This window comes from Anser anser, assembly GCF_964211835.1.
Source record: "Anser anser genome assembly, chromosome: 16".
Taxonomy (NCBI): domain Eukaryota; kingdom Metazoa; phylum Chordata; class Aves; order Anseriformes; family Anatidae; genus Anser; species Anser anser.
The window spans coordinates 5,505,486-5,528,283 of record NC_139737.1 but is presented as its reverse complement, the minus strand read 5'-3'; the positions used below and the strand labels follow the sequence as shown (position 1 = coordinate 5,528,283).

Below are 22,798 nucleotides of genomic sequence, written 5' to 3'. Positions count from 1 at the left end.
CTGAAGAACAGCCTGCAGTAAAGTATTGTCCCCAGTTTAGCTGTACTTCATTTTTTTAATCAAATCTTTTTCTTCAGTGGAGAAACAAGACCAGAAGAGCCTCCTGAGCTCCCTCCTGTTTGAGTTGGCAGAATTCCCACGCGTAATTATCCACACACAACTCCTTTTAAAAGAACTTTATTAAGGCTGTACAAAGTCAAGCACTCTGAAGTTAGGAAATGGCAAAACCAAGTGTGCCTGTCCACTGTTAGTTTGGCTGCTTGGTGTGAGTACCTCGCAGTATCTGAACGAGCCTTCGGCACCTGGTTGAAAAGCGAACTTAGGTGGACCAGAAGGTGTCTAAAACTGCCCAGTGCCATGTGCCTGACCCTGCATAACCTTAAGTTCTCTTAAAATGCACATAATTAAAGTTTTGAAAGGTCACCTTAAAAAAATGGTGTTACAGCATTATGTATAACTCATGTATGAGTCAGGATCGGCTCCTTTGCATCCCGTGCGTGGACGCCCATTCTCAGCCTAAGCATCCGATCACATCCGATCTAGCGGTGAGTAACGGCCCGAGCTGAAGCAGCAGCACCTGGGCACACATTTCACTGGCAGGCCACACAGAAATACAACTGGAGCCAGGAATTTTTGTTGCAGTTCTGAGCCCAGAAGAGCATTCCTATGACGGCTGCAGCCTCTCCTGCCCAGTTTATTTTCTGATGTATTCTGCCTGGGCTGTCAAATGAGTCCAGTCCCTAGCCCCTTGGTTCAACCAAGTCATCCTCATTCCTGCACCACTCCTTGGCAAAGACAGTGGTGTTCAGCCCAGCCTCTTTCATTTTCCATCTCTTTCTTCCCATGGCTCCTCTTCCAGTCTTGCTCTTCCCTGTGACCTTCCCTGCCTGGCCCAGACTTCTGGCCCACAGCAGCCCTTGGCGGCTGCTCGCGGGTTGACTGGTGGAGCAGTCCCTGATGCATCTGACTGCTCCCAGGTGCCAGCTCCCACCCTGGGTTACAACTCACCCTTCTGCTTCCTCTTTGATCAAGGTTGCTGATCCCTCTTCTCTAGGTAGTGTAGAGCCATGAGTCCTGTCAACTGTCTCCTTTCAGTCTCCAGCTTTTCTCTGCTGCTTCACTGCAGCACATCTGTTTATAGTCAATAACAGGCTTTTCTATTCAGTGTGGATTGTTTATCAAATGAAGCATTAACTCGGTGCTATTGATTTATCCAGAAGCGTTCTAAAACTTCTGTGCGTTTCAGTTTAAGAATTGTTTGGGAAGTTAGAATGCAAAATACATCGTGAAGCATTTTAAACAGAGAGGACATGAAGGTGGCTAACTGGAAAATCAGGAGATCAGACCCCAGTCTAAGTTTGTCCAGCAAACTCAGCTCATGCTTCAAATTTTTGTGCCTGCTACAGAAGCAGAAAATCGGAAAGGCAACATGTCTGAGTAGCTAAAGGTATGAAAGACTTTCACGTTCAGACCCAGTGTAGGAAGCTAGTAAATGTATTCAGAATGTTTGAAATTTCTTTCTTTTCTCTTTTTTTTGAGGATAGTTAAAAGTGATAAAATTTGAAAAGTATTATATTAGAAGTTGAGGGGGAGACTTTTTCAAGATGTGTGCGTGTTACCGTTGACTTTCAGCTGGTACCAACCTGCCAGTGCTTCTGTGTTAGCTTGGTTTTTCTTTACAGGTACAGTAAGAAGGCAGATATGAATTTTACAGTTGAATAGAATCTAGTGGTCAGGACTAATGTTTGTTGTTTATGTCCTAGATTCTAATAAAGCTTTAGACATGACGGTATTCAGCTTTGTCTTGGTTATGTTGGTTAAAGATAAAGGAATCACAGAAGCTGGTGGTTTCTGTGGAATCCTGACTGCATTCTTCTGGGCACGTGGCCATGCAAACTGCTAGTGGATGCAAGTGCTGCTTCAAAGAGTGGCATAGCTTAGCAAATTTCACATCAGATCTGGTGGTGAAGAAGAAATTAGATGGAAAGCTGAAATAGGATTGGCCATTTTCTAAGAGAAAGGTAGTAAATGGCCAAAAAACCAACAATGTTGCAATTGAGAAGGACTGGCTGAAAGCCCATCCTGATTCAGTGAAAAGGGAAACATTAGATGTAAAAGAGTAAAAAACAAGAAAAAGGGAAACAGTAATCAACACAAAATGAGTTAAGAAGTGTAGAAAATTAATAAGGAAAGCAATAGCCAAAGGAAAAGAATGGGCCAGATTGCTTGGAGGGGGTGACAAAGAGCTGAAGCACAGGGGGAATCTTTGCAGTAGGATGCGGACTGTTACTAGATGCAGGTGGTGAAACTGCTAGTGATGAGGTGAGAGAACTGAATTCATTCATTAGCAATGCTTAATTAAAAAAAATAAATTTCATTCAGTAGGTCTAGAAAACCTGCATTAGTACTTCCACAGGAGATGTGTGAGGCCATCTCTTACCTGCCAGTGAGAGGAGTGGCAAACAGGACAGGATGAGCTGGGTACAGCGCCTGGTTAGCCTGACGCCCCAAAGAAGGGATGGGAAAGGAGGTGAATGTTAGCGAAGGAGCATAATCTAAGTAAGTAATTTCATTCTATCTTTGTTTTTCAGTTTTATTTGGGTTTAAAGTCAACTGTTATATCTGGACCCCTACAAAGCCTGATATGTTGTGATAATCACACATTTCAGAAGTGGTCTTTTAAAGAGAACCATAATGAAATGGGGATGCTCACAGAAGGCTCCTGCTGGGATCTGATACAATTCAGTGCTTCCATATCGCTGGTGAAAATACACACAAAATCTCTACTGAGAAAATGGTAGCGTGACAAAAATACCCATACCCAGGACCAGAGTGAGTAAGAGCTCCACATGTGCTCCCAGTGCAGTCCCAGGGTGAAAGACTACTGAATAAGGACGTGTTCTTGTTTTGAATTATCGTTAGCAGTGGGCGATTATACTTCTGTGTGTCTCAGCTGTGAGAGCTGGGAATTTTGGATGCAATTTGGATATTTACATTTTAAGAGAGAAGCTGAATAATTGGACTGGATGCAAAAAGAGATTGAAAAATTACTAGTGGAGTGTGAAAATGCCTTAGAGAGAACTCAGTTGGCTGAGTTTATCTACCAAAATTGAGAATGTCTTGATTACAGTGCACAAATACCTTCACGCGGAGAAAATACTGAACACTGCAGCTCTCTTTGATCTTAAAAAAGAGCAAAACAAGAATCACTGACTGGCAATCAGAGCCAGGCAAATTCAAATTGGGAAAAAGGCACAAATTCTTGAGAGAATAACTGTATAATTTAGGAATGTTTCTCCAAAAATTGTGAACAGAACAATAAAAGTTGCAATATTTATGCAAATATTATTTTCATGGATTTCCTTTCTTTTCAGAAGTATGCTTAAAGGGGGGGAAACAGGACAAAGAGGCTCCTGATGAGGCTTTCATAGGGAAGCGTAGTAAGCACATCCCATCTGCTGTGCGGGGTTGTGGAGCTGGGTGTAAACAGGTTCCCAGCTCCTGGAGCTGAGCTGCGGTGACTGCTGCTGCGGCAGGAGCTGGGGCTTGCTCCAGTCTTTGGTTGTTTTGTAACTTTTTACTTCACATTAATGCCATCACCACTTTGAAAGGATGAGTAGTCTCTTAGGTGTTTTTACGCCATGCAGTTGCAATGCTGAACACTTGCTAAGTTTAAACAATTTCCCTAGTATGTAAATGGGAAAAAAAAAGTATTAGCGCACAGATTTCATATTTGTGTGTAAGAATGTAGGGCAGGAATTGCCTTTCCCCTCTTCTCCCCACCCTCCCGAGCACAAGGCTGCTCCCTGTTCTTGCCATGGACACCTCTGGGTCCTGCAGAAACGCCTCTTTGCTGATCTGGGGAACAGGAGCCTTTCCTTGGGGCTGCCACGAGTGACCGCCTTAGCACAGTGATGGCAAACACACCTGCTGAGGGAAAAAATGTGTGTATGGCTCTCATGAGATGCAGCTCTGCTACCCCGGCTTGCCCCGATTTGTAGAATTCTAACAGGGCATCCAAAGAAGACAAAGCCCTGCTCTCCAAAACGTGCTTCTAGTCCTTCAAACGTTTGCCCATGGATTTCCGTGCAGTAGCAGGCAACAAAGAACAGCAACCTTTAGAAACAGGGAGCTGTTCTGCCTGCTCGACTAACCCCCGGAGAAGTCTCCCTCTCCGTTGTCTGCAGATGGAACTGAAGATGAGTTAGCCAAGCTTGGTCTTTTTGTGTATCAAGTACATCTGTTTACATGCATGATTAATAGTTGATTGTGCCTGAAACACGCAAACATGCTGACAACATTTCTGTCACAATTGTACGCATTTAATAAGCATCTCATTTGAATTATTAATGTACAATTTCCCCAAAAAAGTATTTTATGTTATAAAACCCATAAATTATCTAAGTACAAGCTGCAGGTTTGTAAATACAGCATTAAGAAGGTAGCTATTGCATAGATGATTTAACAAAAATATCCTTTGTAAGATATATAGGTTTATGTGAGGGGATTTAGCTGCTGGGAGGAGGTCTTCCCCAAGTAAGTTATGTGCTTCTTAGCTGCAGCAGACAAGGGAATGTAATTTCTTACTTTGTCCTTCTTGCTGGTGGAGCTCCAGTTGTCCTGGAGCTAGTCAGTTCTCTCTTCAGCCCCCTGTTCACTAGAGGCAGATTTATAAGCCGTCTTTACGTGAACACCTGGAAGTGACTTTTGATTGAAAAGACAGCTGGATTAACAACCTGTATGCCAGTACGCTTAGAGAGGTGACGGAAAATAAATGGCCTGAGAAGACTCATGAGTGATCTTTTGCTTTGCTCGGTGCCTGGCGAGTCGGAGTCACGACCGGCAGTGCCTGTGCCTGCTGGACACGCGTGCAGCGCCGCGCTGCCTTTGCTGGCGTACCGAGGCGCAGGCCTGCACTGCACTGGGACAGCCGGACTAGTGCAGCAAGGATGCAGCGTCTGCAGCGCTGTAAGGCTGAAAGTCGGAGCAGTTGTGCACACACGCCTTCTCCATTTACTGCATCGTCTCTTATGACCAGGGTCAGGCATAACAGTCTGTCAGGGTAATGCTCTGAGGGCTGCTTTTTGTACGCACGTAAGTGAAAGACTGTACGTTGCATCTCCGTGTGTGTACATACACACAAAAACTGCAGAAAGTATCTATAAACCGAGAGAGGCCTGATTAACTGTGCCCGTACCAAGAGCACTTGCTGACTGCGGAGCTGTTGCTGACTGACACGGCAGATCAAATTTGCACAAACAGCAATAAGGAGTATGATGAGAGGGAACTTAACCTCAAAGAAACTCAGCAGCTGACACTTTGGATGTTTGAATTACATCTGAATCAAGCCCTTGATTAAATCTTTGCAGTGTCAAAAGCTCCAAGCAGCAATTGTAATTGATGTTGCTCTTTTTTCCCCTCATATTGCTAAATTATCTACTGAATGTGCAATGCATCCATGTCACCACATTAAATTTTTATGCACAGAAGAGGGGAGATTAGGCAATAAAGCCACAGGACAAACAGTACATAGGCATATCTTCTTGGCTTCATTCACTGTGTTTTGTTTTTGTTTTTTTTTAAAAAAAGTGTTTCCAAATCTAAGTAAAACTGATTCCAGATGTACTCATTTGGAGGATATAAAAATCACGCTAGCACCAAGACTATGTGGATTCTGTGCTTGTACCTGAATAGATTGCTAGTCCCATCTTAAAAACTGCAGTGCTATAAACAATAAAAAGGCCACAGGCAAAGGTTTTAGTGCTTCACTGCCATTAGCATCCTCTTCTCCCAAGTACTTTAGACTAACATAGTTAGAGAACTCCTCTGGCGCCCCAGCACACTGGATCAGAGGTGCCTGGTACGAGGTGGGTCGCTTGTCGGGACGGTCGGGACTGGACCCGTCTGTGGGCCTCTCGCCAACGTACAGCAGGCTGCGGTCTCTCGTGTCGTGCTCCGTTTTGAAGAGCTCGTACTCCGTGTGGGGCAGCTTGATGCCCAAGGCCAAGCAGCCGTTCGTCGGTGTTATATCCTGCTCCACCCCGGCACTCCAGGAGTTTGTCAGCCCGCAGCTGCCTGGCTCGGAGGAGTTCAGCATCATCACCGTTAGCTGGTCCATCGGCGTCACCCGAGCCTGCGTGACTTTAAAAGCCAGCTCCGTGCCGCCTCTCACTTTGGAGGAGGGGACGCCTTGGGTGTAACGCCCAGACGCGTAGATGGTGAAAGTCGGCTGCTTGCAGAGGGGGTCGGAGTAGTGGTAGTAGTACCCTTCCCAGGTGTGGTTGTTACCGTGGAAGATGAAGTACCTGGTGAGGAAAAGCACCGCGGGCCGCACCTCGCAGTGGGTGCTCACCCAGCTGCCGCTCAGCTGCATCGGCGGCTCGGCTCTGGCGGGGAGGATGGGGGGGTGGTGTTCGTCAGCTCTGTATATAATCCCACAGGCCGGGCAAGGATGCACGTGGTGCTGCAGAAGACAAAGAATGGTATTTTTGTAAATTGATAAGCCAAAAAAAACCCTTTCCAGAATGTTCAAAAAGCTCACGCTCCCCTCTCCCACGCCAGGGTGTTCAACTGCAGCAAACTTGGCCCAAGGCAGCCAAGCAGATTAAGTGAGATAAAGAGCTGCCCCGGCTCTTTGCTATTCTTGTCCCCTGGGGAGGACAGAAGGGCTGTGCTCTGCGCGGGGCCGCTGAGGACATGCGGAGGACGGGAGGAGGATGGGGCAAGGGCAGAGCTGCTGGACAGGCAGGGAGCGCTCCCCGGCCACCCGGCTCCGGAGGGAGGCAGAGGTTCGCTGTGAGCAGCTGGAGCAGATGTGGCAGTGGAGAAGGAGAAGAGAAGAAGAGAAGGAGCTGCCCCAGGGCTCTGCCTGTGCTTCATGCAACACTCCGAGTCAAAGCAGTCCTGCAGCCGATCAAATGCCAGAGGGTTGTTTTGGGGTGGCTTGGAATTTTTTCCTAATACTTCGTACATCACAACTGATTTATTTTTAAATAACCAGGGTTTGGACATTATATCATTTTCTAGAACACGAGGTAATCTTTACTGAGCTGTCGTATGCAGCAAGGTTGAATAACTCAGTAGTTAACTGTAGGGTGGGTAATTTACATGCGAGTTGATTGGAGTCTACTGTAATTTAGTCATTTTCAGCTTGTTTTACTGCTACTGTCACGTTAATGAGTGCTGACAGTATACAGTACATTATGGCTAAATAATCCCAGAAGTTGGCAAATATATATGCTCTCCTTAGACAGGAAATTCTTTGATAATGAAAGGTAATTTGGGGAGAATGGGTTTCTTTAAAAGAGGTATAAATTTAAGGGAATAAGGGTAATATTTTCATAAAGAGGGTTAAAAAATAATTCCTAACATAGCTGTGTAGCTCTCACTAGTGCAGGCAAATGGATATTAGTTCAGTAAAAAAAGAAAGAAAAAAACCCCGTGCCCAATAAAATTATCACTATAGACATGAAGCCAAAAATCTTGCTTGCTTAAACCAGTTGTGTGAAGTTATTTCTAATGTATGGCAGCTTCTAATTATCGCCAAGTGGTGACATCATGTGCGGGTACATTGGAGAGCTGTTAGCTGATTAATTACAGTGCTATATTCAGAGAGTGAATTTCAGTATCTTTAGGTTTGGTTTTAAATTAACTTTTAAAAGTGTTTATGTTTACCATCTGGTTTTGCTCATATATACGGTTTTGGCCCAGGATAACACAAGTTTAACCAATTTGAGAAGGTTATTTTTGAGGGAGGAGAGAGGTGTTGCTCTGTGGTTTTCTTTTTCCAAGTCCAGTTGCTGTAGTTTGGGGTGTGGGGAAATGTTGCCCCTCGAAAGCTGCACACAAAAGACTTTTCTTCAGTTAATTGAGTTCCATCTAAACTGTAAAGTTCAAAGAGGATTTTTTACCCCATCTCACTACTCAATAATTTCTGAATTGATAAGCTACGATTCAGATAAAAATGTGCTTTCCTGGAAACAAAGCAAAATATAAAATAAAAAGCAACCAGGTCTCCTGCTCAGTTTTATTTATGTCAAACTAAAAGTTAAATCTCAGTGTAATAGTGTTACTCAGAGCAACTTCCTCCTCTAATGGCATTACGCTGAGGAGCAATGATTTAATGGCAGACACTTGCTTCCTCGCTCCTCTCTAAACCCGAAGGACATGACAAAGAGCTAGAGAGGGATGGAAGACAAACAGCGCGTAGGCAGCCTCTAATGATGTGCAGCCCAAAGCTTTCACTGACTGTGGTGCAGGAAACTAGGAAATTGCATTTCCTAGGAAAACAGAGCCAAAGAAAAGCCATTAACTCCAGGCTCGTGCCATTGCAGGCTTACTTCTTATGCTGTGAACCCACACCCATGCCCTGCATCTCCTCCTGTGGGTCCGTGGGATAACAAGGGCTCGAGGTGCAGGTGATCAGTATTTTAACAGCACAAAAATAACGTGTGCTTCACAAAGCCCAGTGAACTGATGAGGGGAGAGCCGGGAATCTGCTCTCAATAGGGCCTGTGCTAAAGCATTGTTCTTACCACGGCGCTCTGCATCGGTCGCTGGTAACCGGTCGGTCGGTAGTGGCGCCTCTCCACCCAGTCCGTGTGAATGTCCCCCAGGTACAGCTCTTCCACCAGCTGGCTGCCGCTCTGCTGCGGCTCCAGCAAGGGCTGATAATGCTTCTCCACCCGCACGAGGCTGAGCTCGTGCATGGCAAAGCCCAGGGCTGCGGTGCAGTCGCGCTCGGACTTGGCACTCAGCAGTTCGTAGAGGGCTCCGGGAGCCCAGGTGCGCCCCGGCGGCAGGAACCCGCTGCAGCCCTCGCCCGAGGTCTGGTTGATCCAGGAGGACACCTCCCGCATGGCTTTCTGGCTGTGGAAAACGATGCCGACTTTGTGGAGGTGGTAGTCGGCCTCGGTGGCCCCGCGGGTGATCCAGGAGGCCTGGCGCAGGCGCAGCTTGCCCTTGATGACCAGGGAGTACGAGGGCTCCCGGCAGGAGGGGTCCCAGTAGTAGAACTGGTAAGCCTTGAAGAGGCGGTTGGCGTAGAAGAGGTAGGATCGGGTGAGGAACTCGGGTCCCGGCCGCACCTCGCACCTGGGGACGAAGGCAGGCGTGAGCCACCCACACACGGGGCACAGCAGGCGGGCACCCTGCACGGAGCGGGATGGGGAGCAGAGGGGTGGCGTGGGACTAGGACACCTGCACTGCCCGGGATGGGTGAAATTGGGGTGCAGGGAGAGCAGGGGCGAGTGTGGGTGCAAGCAGCGCTGAGGTCAGGAGCCTCCCACCGCCGGTGGCAGTGCTCGGGTGGGTGATTTTGAGCACCTGCTCCCCAAACCCTGGGCAACCTGATCAAGCGGGTGGCGTCCCTGCCTGCGGCAGGGGGCTGGAACCGGGTGACCTTTAGGGTCCCCTCGGACCCGAGCCGTCCTGTGATCCTGCGAAATCCCATGGGTGTGATCCTGCGAAATCCCATGGGTGCTGGCGGCACTCTTTGGGCGTGACACCGCGCTTCGTGCCCCGGGGACGGGAGCTTGGGGAGGGACAGAGGCAAGAGGGCTGAAGGGCGGCTCGGGGCGGGGGGCACCGGGGTGCCGGGGGTGAAGGAGGAGGAGGAGGAGGAGGAGGAGGAGGAGGAGGAGGAGGAGGAAGGGCCTTACCCGGTGGACACCCAGCGGCCCTCCAGGCGGGGCGGCAGCCGCGCCGCGATCCTGGCGCCGTCCTGCAGGTGGCGGAGCTGCTGCCGGCACCGCGGCTCCCAGCGCAGCGGCGGCTCCGCGGCAGCGCAGGCTGCGCCGGGTCGGGGGAGAGAAAATGGGGGCGAGAGAAAGAAAAGGGGGGAAGAAGTCGTCAGCAGCGCGGAGGGTGCGAACCCTCCGCATAAGCCCAACCGCGGGGCCGCGCAGAGCTCCCGGGAAGGCCCCGGGGGTGCTCGGGGCTGGGGACCCCGCTGAGGGGCCGCGGAGGCGAGAGCCCACAGCCGGGCCCGGGCACCCACAGCCGGGCCCGGGCACCCACAGCCGGGCCCGGGCACCCACAGCCAGGCCCGGGCACCCACGGCCGGGCACCCACGGCCAGGCCCTGCCGAGCAGGACGTGCACTTCCTCACAGGCACAGACCCTTTTACGCACCGAGGCCCAGAAAACCTCCTGGGTTACGTTCACCAGAAGATCCAGTCAGAGCCTGACACCCCAGCCGGGTGAGCGAAGAAGCGAACAGTTGGTTAAGGATACTGAAATTTTATTTACTGTTTTCCAGCTTTGGTTTGAACAAAACGCAGCCACTTTTTTAGATGAAATCTTCGAATAAAACTGAGCGTGCTTTGTTCCTGTTCTCTCTCTGAAGCTATTGTTGAAGCAGTAACTGGAACAGGGAATTACAGCATGGGAACATTAGACTCGCCTGTCGCCCGCCATAAGGACAGTAATTCTGTCACTTACCTCATTTCCCATAACAACGGATGTTATTGGCTTAGGGAATGTGCGAACACTCAGCTAAATCCTGAAGACCTTTGCATGCACACACACATATATGCATATATTCCTGTATGTTATTCACTCTTTGCTTAGGCAAACTTCTGTGGCATTCATCATGAGTTTGCTTCAGTAAGAAACATGGGATTTGCCTCTGTAACGATGTGAAACGAGTTCCCAGCACAGCTCCTGAAACCCCACCGATTTTCTGCAGTTGGACAAGTGTCCGTCCGGCAAAGCCAGGTCCCGCAGCCTGGTGCGGTTCCAGGCCGGCCCAGCGCTGCCCCGGGTTTATTAGCCCAGCCGGCGTTCACTCGCCCTAGCTGTGCTTTGCAATTTTTGTAGCAGTGTGCTGGAAATGTTCAAGCCAACTTTTATGGCTTATGCACATGTAATCCATTCCCCTCCTCAGTCAAGATCACGACTGGAGAGATCTGATCTTCATGTGCTCCACAACAAATCGCAACTGCTCCTCTTAGTCCCTATGAGCCAACGCCTTCACATAACCTGAACCACCCCGTGATCTTTGTAGGGAAATTTGTTTAAACCAGACCTCTCATTGGAAGGGAAACCCAAACCATCTGACTGTACGTGAGGGAAGGAACCACAAAGGGCCCGAGCCAGGCTGGGAGGGCACAAGCACCTCTCTGAGCAGCACCCTTGTAACAAGAAGTGTTTGCAAAGGCAGCTAGCGCATGTGGGTCTGCTGTCAACCATGGGCAAGACTACATACAAGCTGCTGAGCAACGTCAGCAAAATTCCCTGGCTCAAAAGCTTGGGATGTAACACAAATATAAACACTCAGGGCCAGATTCACAGCTGGGGTCTACCAGGGAGGCTCCCTCGATTCCCAACAGCCAATATATTCCGAGACAGGAGCCTCTCCTCTCTGGCATCAATGCGTCCTCCACGCACACGGGGTCAAATGCCTGCTGAAAATCTTCAGCATCTGTTTGCCACAAATACACACAAGGCCTACACCAAGCGAAACGGCAACTCAGCAAATAAACTCTTGTTGTGCAAGTCAGAGGCTCCTGAACATGTGGCAAAGCAGAGGCATTTCCACTCAAATGGTATTTTATTACTAATCTAATACTATACAACTTAAGACTTATGACGCACAAATTTAGTCTCTTCACTACAGAGCTGCCGTTTGCAAAGGTTTTACGCATCACAGTAACAGCATCTTTGAAATGCATTTGTGCAGATTTTAGCACACAAACCCTTAAACTATCACAGGTCACAAAGGGAATAACCACATGGAAAATGAAGCCCCCAGCTAAGCAGGGGAGCAGTAACAGAAGCAGCCTACCTACCTAAAGGCTAGTGAAACCAGCCGTGGATGTTCTGGTACCTCACTATGCACTGAAGTGCATAAACTAGCTGGAAAGACATATTATTAGTGTTAAGGGGTCTTTCTGGAGCAGACTTACAATTGTACTGTTTTAATCATCTGTAAGGGCTTGACATGGTGAGCAGGGATAGCCAGCTCCTTCACAATTGCTTGCATAGTGCTTCCTAAAGAGCAGTTCCTGTGAGCCCTCATATGAAAAGCAGACAATATTGAATGACAAAACTCATTGTTATTAGTTATGCCTTCATTTCAGCATCTCTGTGGGTGCCCAGAGTTAGAGCTCTGCACTTTCATCAAATTTCTGCCATGACTTTGCTCTGTGCTCTCAGGAAAATTTACTCCCGTGTATGCCTTACCCCTGTGTGCTCTTTTACACACCTGCAAAATACACCAAGCTTCATCTGCCTGCCCTATCACGAGGCCTAATTACTGGCACAGCTTTTGGTTCAATGACAGTCCAGACTGAATTACACTTAAAAACACATGAAATCATTATCCTAGAGAATACTGTAAACTAAAAAATAACTGTATTTGGATTAGAGGTAACAGACTAGACAGGCCAAATTTGCTCTTGCTTATAACCACAGAAAGACTCCAGAGGTGTCGGTGTAGTCTATAGTTATACCGAAATAACAGTGCAAAATACAGCCACATTCTGAACTTGCTAACTGCTCTGTGTGTGTGTTTATTGCAGCAGAAGCTTCAATATTTGACTGAACCCTTATTGCTGCTTTTGGCAGAAACACCAAAAGTCTACATTGTTTGAGAGCACAGACACTTTGGCAACACCATCACAAGATTTTGACACGTTCAATAGAAAAGGGAATTTTTATAATCAGGATCAAACTCCATGGGAAAAAAAAAAAAGAAAAAAAGAAAAAAGAAAAAACCCTCCAGAATGTAAATATTTGACATGATGGGAATTCCTAAGGATTTTGTCTTACTTAACTGTACACAAGACTCCAAGCTGGATGCATCCTCAAACCAAAAGCTACTGGCTTGAATCCAAATTTTGTGGCTGCTTTTCTCTCTCAAATACTCCAGCCCAGTCCCACCAGATCCACACAGTATTTCAATTTGGAAAAGTTCAGTTCCAGACCTAAAATCTGTAGTTAGGGCACATTTCTATTCCAAGAGCAGCATAAAGTGGCTGTCACTCATATGTCACTCTGTTACTCAGCCCCTGGGGAAGCGCATCAGGGCAGCTTCTCTCTCCGTCTTAAGAGACTCAAATTGACTGCTTCACAGAGTTGTTATTGGGGGGGAGGAGGAGGAAATTATTCACAATTCATCTTCAAGACAAAAATACCCATTCATAGGAAAATCTAAAAAAAAAACCTCAACTGTGATCTCTTCCACTCACTCGTTATCCTGTCTGTCTGTATTGATTAACCACAAGCGTTTCCAGAGAGCTCCTCAGTGCAGCAGCTAGACAAAACAGTATCTTTTTCCAGCTTTCTGGTGCGTGCTGCATCCAAAGCACTGGCCCAAGGTCTCCAGGCAATAGGGCTGCACAAGCTCTCAGGCAATTAGGAACGCCAGTACCCAGGAACGGAGGCTGATCCCTGGAATCAGCAGAAACTGGATCAAGCCTTGAGGCAACTGCAGTAGCAAATACTAATCAACTATTCCATACGCTCATTTGTATAAGCAATTTTTAGAAAAATCAGACCCGCAGCATCAAATGATAGAAAGGCAGAACTGGAAATTCCTACGCGAAGTAAATTCTTGGTAAAATTAGGACGAAAGATTCCTAGGCAATGGCCAAGCCTGAAATGAGAACCTGCCACGGGGGCTGTACTACAAACTACTGTATGCTGCAGATTCAGACCCACTTCTCCATTATGAAGGAAAAAAATACCAGCCAGGAGAGAAATATTGTAACATGCCTTGTTGGAAACAAATCTTGTTTGTGTTCCTCCACACAGATTGACTTTGGAAAAGCGCAAAGTTGAGTCACACATCTGTTTCTTTATAAATGGAGGAGAAAATGCATACATTAGAGTTTGCACCAAATTAGTTACTGTAGATCAACTCTTCTCCAGAGCTAGGTTGCTTAATCTGTTACATGTTATTGCCTCCTATGGCCAGAATTTATTATTTCAATTTATAAATCTAATGTTTCAGTTAGTCACACATTCACAGGGATAAGATCAGTGCCTGAAGTCATGGAGCATTACACATTTCTTCATTTAGAGATGACATAAAACCTTTGATATTTTCTAAGGAATGTTCAGACTGGAATGAAATGGATGATAAGAAACATATCGATATATTCTGCACACACAAATTGTACTTATCCACACAGACATCATTAACAGAGCAAAATAGTGTTTCCTTAGTGTTTTTCTCTCCTGAGAGCACGCAGAATTGATTTTGGGTTAGCCACTAAAGGAATAAGCATTCTTTCAAAAGCAAAGATGTCTGTATTAAGCAAATCGATTTCTCTTGCATTTGTGTGGAGATTAAGTTAGTGGTGCTTTTTATTCGCTCAGAATAAGGCATTCCCAAGAGAACAATTCTGTGGGAAGAGATATATTTTATTTTATAATACTATAAAGTTAAAAAACTTAAATATAACCCACTGGGGGTGGAATACTGTATCACATCACAGTTTTGCATTTTGCTTATCTGCAAACTAAACCCAGTTCAGCACAGGACTTAAGCACACGCTTAAGTCTAATTGGTTTCAGTGAAACTTAAGCACGAGCTTCAAATTAAGCCAGTTCATGAACATTTTTCCTGATTAGTAATGCCTCCCTGAACTGGTGCCAGAATGTGGTCAAGTGGTTGAGGGACGATGCCAGTGCTTTCACTGGAGTACTGTTTGGCTTCTGGAAAAGTATTTCTATTATTCATCCCTTCTCTTATTTGTCAGTAAAATGGGTATAGTTATATATAGCTTTTTTACCAGTTTGATGCTCGGTTCATGCTATTTGCAAAATGCTTTGAATTCACTAGAAGTTTCTCAGTATTCTTTCAAGGGTGGCACAGTAAGTGTATTACATATGTTAGCTATCATGGCTGAATAACCATATATGAAATTCTGCAGATCCTAGGAGGGAACTCAAAAAGCTCACTCAAAAGTCCCAAGGAGCTCAGGATTTTAGAGAAGAACTTTTTGAAACATACTTTCACCCCGTAGCTTTAAGCACGTTAAAAAACAAGTTCAGACACTGTATTAAATGGTTTTAGCCTAGCTGTCTTCTGAGGCTGTGATCTTTGTCTGATTTGTCTCATGTCCACAATTAAAATAGTGAAGCACTTGTGGTGAGTTGACTAGAGGTTTTTAAGGCACTAGAGAGGTAAATATTTTACTCTAGGAATCATGGAACCATTTATTTCTCCTGTAAGTGTCATGTCCAGGGACAGATGACAAGACAGATGGGATTTGCAGCAGGGAAGGGAGAAGATTTTCTCTCCCGCATCCCAGAGATCCTCTTCAATATAAACTACATTTACATAAAATGGCTCTTAAAACTGCTCTCTCTGGCTGTTTACCCTGAAGAAGAAAACCAGGCCTAACACTGTCAATGGGATTGCAGGGCTTGATCCCACTTTCACAGGAGTCATAAATAGGAAAGATCCCATGACCGTTACTACACAGCGTCAGGCCCTTATTCAGAAAATGCCCTTCCCCACAAGCTGGCGGTGAACACTCACTGGAAGAACGAAGGGGACAAAGGAGAAATGGGGTACGGCCTACTCTCTCCAGATGGAGCGAGCAAAGCGAGGCACACCACCTGGCACAGAGGACCAGGGCAGCATGATGTGAAACAAAAGCCCCAGCGGTGGGTGTGAGCACATCCTCCCAAGAGACCTCCTGGGGCTAACGTTGCCCGCGATGCCAGGCCTTTTGGTTACACGACAGAGCCTTACTCGCCATGCCCGCACCGGCCTGGCAGCCCACAGGCACTGTGGAGCCACCTCACCCCTTCCTCCTTCCTCCCACCACCCAGCAGGCCTCAGCAAGAGGCCTTCTTACGCCTCTCCCACGGCTAAAACAGTGCAAGGCGAACGATTTCCTCAAGAACAGCTGAGCAATGCCATATGGCCAGACGGTCCCCAGCTGGCCCAGCCGCTGTGGGCAGCAGCAAGCTGTCCTGCTGCCAGCCCCGCGCCAGGGACCAGGGAGCGGGCAGGTGTCCCGTGCCAGCTGAGGGCACAGGGCTCCCCGCAACCCCGGCTGCGGCCTCCGAAACCCACAGCACGGGGGGGAAAGGGGTGGTTAATCAGAAGAGTTAAGAACTAACGGGATAATTGTTACTTGCCTTCTTTTTTTCAGCGTTGGCAAGCACTGAAAAAAAGCAACTGGGTTCAGGCGACACTAACACATCGTGACCTGTGTTAAGCTCTGACCAGTATTGCCGCAGAAGTCTGGCACAGAGAAACACGGAAGTAAAAGGCAACAGAAAATGAAGGGAAGAAGGGGAATGCTCGAGCTTTTTTCCTTGAACACAGGTGAGAGTTTAAATTTGATTTTGGTTACATGGGGGAGATCTGAGTGCGATGATCTCTAATCCCCTGGACACCTGGATGGTGGGAGACCGGTGAGGACAGCTGGAGGAAGGCCTTTCCTCTCAAAAACAAAACCAAACCCGCTCAGTCCAAGGCTGAACAACACCCCAGGGGTACAACCGTGACTCAGTTAAATTCTAACCAGAATTCATATTCTAACCAAATGGGAAATACTACATCTATCTTCTTTAATTTAGATAAGATGGAAACTCATTAGACAATATAGCGCATGGTTTTGAAATTCATGGCACACCATCATTTTGAATATAGAGCACCCATGCAGTTTTGGCAATTCCTTCAAACCCTTGCACAGGCACTTTATTAGTGGCTATTGTGGCCATTTTTAATAGTGATGGCTAAGCGTATTTTTTCCCGGAGTGCTTTGAAGAGCGGAACTGGTAATCAGGCAATGGCTTGGCTATAAAATGCCCACGTCATTTTAAACATCTAAATCACTCACATGGACCGTAAGCACAGAGAAGACCACCCACCACATAATATTAACATAAATATAGCATTTACCCAAAGCAAAATGAGCAACTGGAACTGGCGGGAGTTGAGAGCAGAACAACAAAAAATGATTAGGGGGTGGGAGGCATTGAGTTACGAAGCAAGATTTAAGAGAGCAGAGTGCATGTAGCCTGGCTGAGTGACAGCTGGGGAGAGATGGACATGATAACAGCCTATAAATATTCACAAAGCATAAACACCAAGGAAGGGAAGGAATTCCTTACACTGAATAAAGAGGTTCTGTTGGGAGTGAATGAAGAGGGGAAAAAATGTGGCTTGTATATCAGGGTGAACTTCTCGACGCACAATCCAGTAGGCAGCACAAGTCCACTTGCTTGGCAGGATTTAGAGGGGTTGAACAAAGCTTTAGCACAGCAGGGAATAACCCGCTCTTGGCAGGGAGCTGGCGGGATGCTGAGAGTGGCCTTTCAGTCTCCCACTGCCATGGAGCAGTCCCAGTCCCTGGCTCCCACGGGAGACAGCTGCTCTCCTGTGTAAGCTCATTGTTTGTCCTCCTCCTCATTGAAATCGCCTCCACGGGACCAGAAGTATGGCCCAGAAGCACCAAGGCATTTAGGTCCGTAAAGACATAAATGACCACAGTAGGTTCTAACTGCTGGACACAGCTGGGAATCCCAGTATGTCCCTGCAATGTTGAGTACTCACTGCTGAAAATCTAAGTCCAGGAAATTAGATTATAAACCCTCTAAAAAAAGAACGATCCTTTTGTTCTCTCCTTATTTAGCACCTAACACAATAGGAGTCTTGGCACTGCTGCAAGTATACTGTTTATAGTAATAAAAATAGGATCTAATGGGATCTAATAGTCTAAGGCTACTTGGCTCCCACAAAACCAAGGAGGAGAAGGGCATTCAAAAGCAGTCGTAGTGGAGGGTATCCTCAGAGAAAGTGGTTCTGCACAAAGGTGGTAAACTGATACATCCCACACCAGAAATATGCACGCATGTTTAACTTGAATCACACGTGACCACAGAAAAAGGTTACTTGTTCAGCTGAAGCAGAGAATTAAAGTTACTTCTAACATGTGTTTTGGGGTCTGGGTGTGGTTTCTAGATAGCTTGAAATTTCAGTCTACTGTTTTGCCTGTCAACATTAGCCAAGTTTTGATGTGTTCCAGTTCTCTTAAACACTGCCGACAGATGCTGAAATCAAAGTTGACATTCAGCCTACGTGCTGCATAATCTAATAAAGGGACTCGCGCTACTCAAAATTAACAAAACTTAGGAATTTTTCGCAGCAAAACTTTGCTGTCACTTATATTTTCACTCACCTTTTCCAGGGAGTCTAACCAGGAGAAAATATTTTTTCTGTGAAAAAGAGCTTTAAAAATAAAGTGTCATCATGGTTTTGTATTAGCAGGGCAGAAGAGATACTTAAAAGCCATAACCTGCCAGTGTCCAGCACCTGTGGATTTAGTAAATGTGAACAAGGCGAATCCAGTTCTCTCAGTGGGGAGCTTGGAGTATACGTTGTTCCGCGTACAGGGGCAAAAGCTCATTTCCAAGGCTCTCTGTCTTTGACACGGACAAGACCAAAATGTCACAGATTTGTCAGTGCTTCATATTAACACAGTAGAAACCCTGGGGAGGGATTTTTTTAAGTGACTGATCAAATGGGTGCACTTATGCTTAAGGCTTTATTTTAAAGACTAGACTTAAGCAAATCTCTCTGAACCCTCAGTGGTGAGATTTCTCTTGTTGATTTATGTACCATCACACCAGTTCTGAGTCAAGAGATGTTGCTGAACTGATCCAAATGTCTCTCTTACAGTGCCACAGGAGCTGAGCTTCATAGCAGCATTCTCACTTTCAGTTCAACTCAAACCATGATTATTTAAAAAGCTGTTCAGTCAAAATGAGAAAACATCAGCATGAAAGACATTATTATCACACCATCACCCTGGTAAAAATAAAAAAAATAATGATGTATTTGAACCCCTTTAACACTTAACAATCTGGAGCTTTGGCTTTTCACATAGACATCAGATTTTTTTTTCTAATACACAGAAATACAACTTTTCCAATTTCGCACTTTACAGCATGAGACCTTTTAGCTCCCTAAAGAAAAAAAAATAAAAAATAACAGATTGCAGATTACTAACCCCTCAGATGTTACACAATTTAAATTGGTTAGAGAAGGAGCTGTCGTATGAATCATATTTTCAGGTTCTGGAGGAACCCTTAGCCTACAGGAAAAGGGTTACGTTTTAAAATTCCCACTTTATCACTGTCAGTTTCTTGGTATTGTTGTATCTTAGATGTTCTTTCTTAAAATCACAAAGTTAGGAATTCTCTGTTTTCATAGCCTTATCTTCCTTAGCAAATAGGTAAGAAAACCAGAGGTACTGTGTAACAGTATTGTGTAGGTGCTTCCTAATTTTGAGGTTGATTATAGCAGTGATGGTATCTCATCCATGAAAGCGTTGTTTTTATAGATGACATATGCTGTGTTGTGGGGAAACACAGGATCCCATTGAAAGCAAAATCTCTTTCCAAACTTTGTTCTGCCAGATGCAGCCTCCCCTAGCATTGGATTCCAGCTTTGGTTTTCTTCATAGCAATTTCTGGCTTTTGAAAATCTCCTTACTCAACAATTTGTGCTTGTGGGGAAAATATAGAAACCACACGATATTTTTTTCACTTGTGCTTTTTTTACATCTCAGCCCTGTTTTTATCTATATCCATATACTTTGAAACATGGCTAACCTATCATTATGGAAGAACAAATAGAGTCAAGTCACACGACCCAGCATAATACATTAGTTGTTGATTTTTTGGCCAGCTAGAGAAATGAAGAAGAAAAAAATGCCAACTTGGAAAAAATAAATTAGCAAAGTAAACATTGCCCAAAACAAACATTTGATCCAAAGACAATGATATTAATTTAATAGTGGGTATAAATATATATATACGTGCAAATACATACATCTAGATTTAATTCACTGCTATCATTTAGAGGATTCTCTTCCTAATCACACAAATGAATGCAACTGCTGATCTTATCTTATCTTACCCCATCACAGTTATTTTCAAATTTAAAATAAACTTTGGAAGCAAGAATAGATCCTTTATGTTAAAACCATGGAGGAGAAGCTACACATGAAAAATATCAGTGTGGTGTTATTGGAATGTAAAGACTTTAATGAAAGCTTAGGTAAAAACTCAGCAAGTCTCTCGGGACATTTCCAAGAATGAGTGATTCTTTGCTGGTGGAGACTCCAAAATCAGATCCAGTTACCTATCTGAAGTATTTTTTCAACTAATTATGCGCTGGTGTCATGCTGATGTTCAGTTTTATGCAAAATTCAGAATACCAGTCTTGCTCACACTGAAGTCACTGGCAAACCTTGCTTTGGTTTTAATGAGTTCTGGATCTGACTTAGCTATTTAAACATATGTTTTAGGGTCCAACTTCTGTTCTTACTGAAATCAGTGGAAAATCTGTCACTGACATTAGATGGAAAAGCACTGGGTTTTAATTAGATTGGACTAAAACTGTATGATAATTTAAGAAAGCAGTATTCTAATTAGACTTAGATGTGTAATCTTTCATAATGCAGTATAACAGATCTGTGAGCAGAGCAACTTGAATTAATGAAATCTATAGAGAGGCAGAATACATATTTCCCAACCTGTGAAGTCTTATATTTGGGAAACAGTGTATGACAAAGATCCCAGATAAGGAGAGCAGAAAAATAACCCTATACAAGTACCATGCTTAGAGATTTCTTTCTGTAGTGTGGTCCTTCACTCTTAATGCAAATAAGTTCCAGCAGCTGTCACTACACGATTCTTCTGCAATGCTCACTAAACAGAGCCCCAAGTTTAAGAGGCAAGTTAGTGTGATATTGTGCTGCCCAAAGACTCAGAGGAGTAAAGCAAGTGGTAGAAAGGAAAGGAAAGAATATCCAGCTGGCTGGATATCCAGGGTCCAGGCTGCACAGGGGGCATGGCAGCTATCTCCCCACCTTTCCCTTCACCTGTTCAGGGGTGTGGAGTTTCACTCAAGGGTCTCCTGTGCATTTCCTAGGAAAACACTCTGTCCAAGGATGGGGAAGCCTTCCCCAGGCTCTGCTCTTTGTCATAAACAGAAATCACTTTGCCTTTTTCACAGCACAGTTGTCTTTGTTCTCCCATATGCTCTCTCAAGCCAGAACCTTTTCTTCTGAAACTGCTCCAAGAACTGTGGGGTTGCAAGAAGCCTTTCCGAAAGGCGGCCGCAAAGATGCAGCCTGCGCTGCTCGGAGGGTCGGCACAGCTGGGGCTCCGTGTCCCTGGAGGAGACTTCTGAAGCAGTCCCTGGCCGGGGCAGGTGCTGGGCTCTCCCAGGGATGACTCCCAGCAGCAGCTCTGCAGAGCCACTGGGAATCCCCTGAGCCCTTCCTTGAGCCACGCCGAGCTGCGGCGCTCCCCGTGCTCCGCCGGCCGGCCGGGAGCGAGCGGCGACGGCCGGGGGGCTGCTCCCCAGCCCTGCCGCCCCCCGGCACCCCCAGGTTGCAGGGAGGCGAGAACGGCAAAGGTTTGGGCAGAGGGTCCCGCAGCCTGGCACCCTGCACCCCGGGGCAGAGGGAGGACCCCTGGCGGGTTGTGCCCCCCAGCACACACACGCACACACACACACACCGGTCCCACAGCCCGGCAGCATCCCCGGGACTCCGGGCTCCGTCCCGGGGCTCTCCCTGCGGGAAGCGGCGCTGCGAGGAGCAGGAGCACGGCCGGGGACGTCCCGGGGAGCGGGGCTGGGGCTCCGGGTGCCTCCTGCCTGTCCCGAGGCTGCGGGGGGCACCCCGGGACCCCCGTCCTGCAGCACGGAGTCCCGCCGGGCGATTTCCTAGCAGTCCTTTCACCCCCTGCAGCCTCCCGGCACCCTCCGTGCCGCTTCTTCGCACCCGCTTTGCAACCTCCCCGCACCCGCCTCGCATCCCTCCTCCTCAGCTGAGGAACTGCTGCGCTGCGCTCTCCCCTCGCAGGCTTCACCCACGCTCCCTGCAGCCTCCTAACAAACTCCTGCCCACCTCCTTGCACCCTTCTCGCCACCCCCCTTGCTCCCGGGGAGCTCCCCGAGGGGGCGACCCCTCTCCCCCGGCACCCTCTCCCCCCTTACCGCCACCCCCGGTGCCACCTACCTACGAGCAGCCCTGCGAGCCACCAGCACCGGAGCATGGTGGGCGCCCTGCTTCCTCTCGCCGAGCCGCCGGCCGAAGAGGGGCGATGGCCGCCGGTGCCCGCGGAGCTCAGCGGGGCGCGGCGCCCGGTGGCGGCGCAGCCATGGGCGGCCCCCGGTGCCCGCGGCGGGGGGACCCCGGCTTCAGCCCGGCGGGAGCTGGGAGGGAGGCTCCGGAGCGGTCCCCGTGCTCAGCCACAAGCTTTCGAAGAGGGGGAAAAAATATATATTTAAAAAGAAGGAAAAGAAAAAAAAAAAAAGGCAACTCAACCCCCGCCTTCGCTGTGAAGTGCGTCCCCCCCCGACTGCTGATAGCTCTAATGGAGCTTGGCAGCCGCAGGTTCAAGTTGCCAGAAGAGGTGGAGACTCCGCCGCCTGCGCCCCACATGCGGCCGCGCATCGCGCACGCCGAGGGGGCTGCCCCGCCGCGGCTCCCCCGGCACCCCCGGACCGGCACCCCCGGACCGGCACCCCCGGGACCGGCTCCCCCCGACGCGGCACCGGCCGAGCCTGAGGGCCGGCCTCGGTCTTTGTCGTCCCCGCCTCGGCCCTGGCTGCCCCGGGCCCAGCGCTCTCCTCAGCGGGGCGCCCCCGGCGTCGTCCCACACAGCCCCACAGCCGCCATGGTCCACGGCTCCCTCACACGTTCTGGGCATCGTTGTCCCGCTATGGCCCACTGCTCCCTCAGACCCATCTGCGCACCCTTCTCTTCAGCCTCCGCTGCCGAGGTCGTCAAGAGATGCTAGTGTGCCCCTTGAAG

At 47.5% G+C, this 22,798-nt stretch overlaps 1 protein-coding gene across 1 annotated transcript; it reads right to left on the bottom strand.

The window, feature by feature from the left end:
- Nucleotides 1-4,300: 4,300 nt before the first annotated feature.
- On the bottom strand, nt 4,301-22,476 carry APCDD1L (APC down-regulated 1 like). The gene is made up of 4 exons (XM_083801819.1): nt 22,001-22,476; nt 9,660-9,789; nt 8,535-9,093; nt 4,301-6,463 (listed from the first exon to the last, which is right to left on the bottom strand). The coding sequence occupies exons 1-4, from the start codon at nt 22,035-22,037 to the stop codon at nt 5,699-5,701; spliced, it is 1,491 nt and encodes a 496-aa protein (XP_083657945.1). The 5' UTR covers nt 22,038-22,476; the 3' UTR covers nt 4,301-5,698.
- Nucleotides 22,477-22,798: the final 322 nt, after the last annotated feature.

Coding starts and splice junctions, on each gene's coding strand:
- APCDD1L (XM_083801819.1), bottom strand. CDS start 22,037: ATGCTCCGGTGCTGGTGGCTCGCAGGGCTGCTCGTAG. Junction 9,094..9,659: donor GGCCGCTGGGTGTCCACCGG/GTAAGGCCCTTC, acceptor CTTCGTCCCCAG/GTGCGAGGTGCGGCCGGGAC. Junction 6,464..8,534: donor GACCGATGCAGAGCGCCGTG/GTAAGAACAATG, acceptor TGTCTTCTGCAG/CACCACGTGCATCCTTGCCC.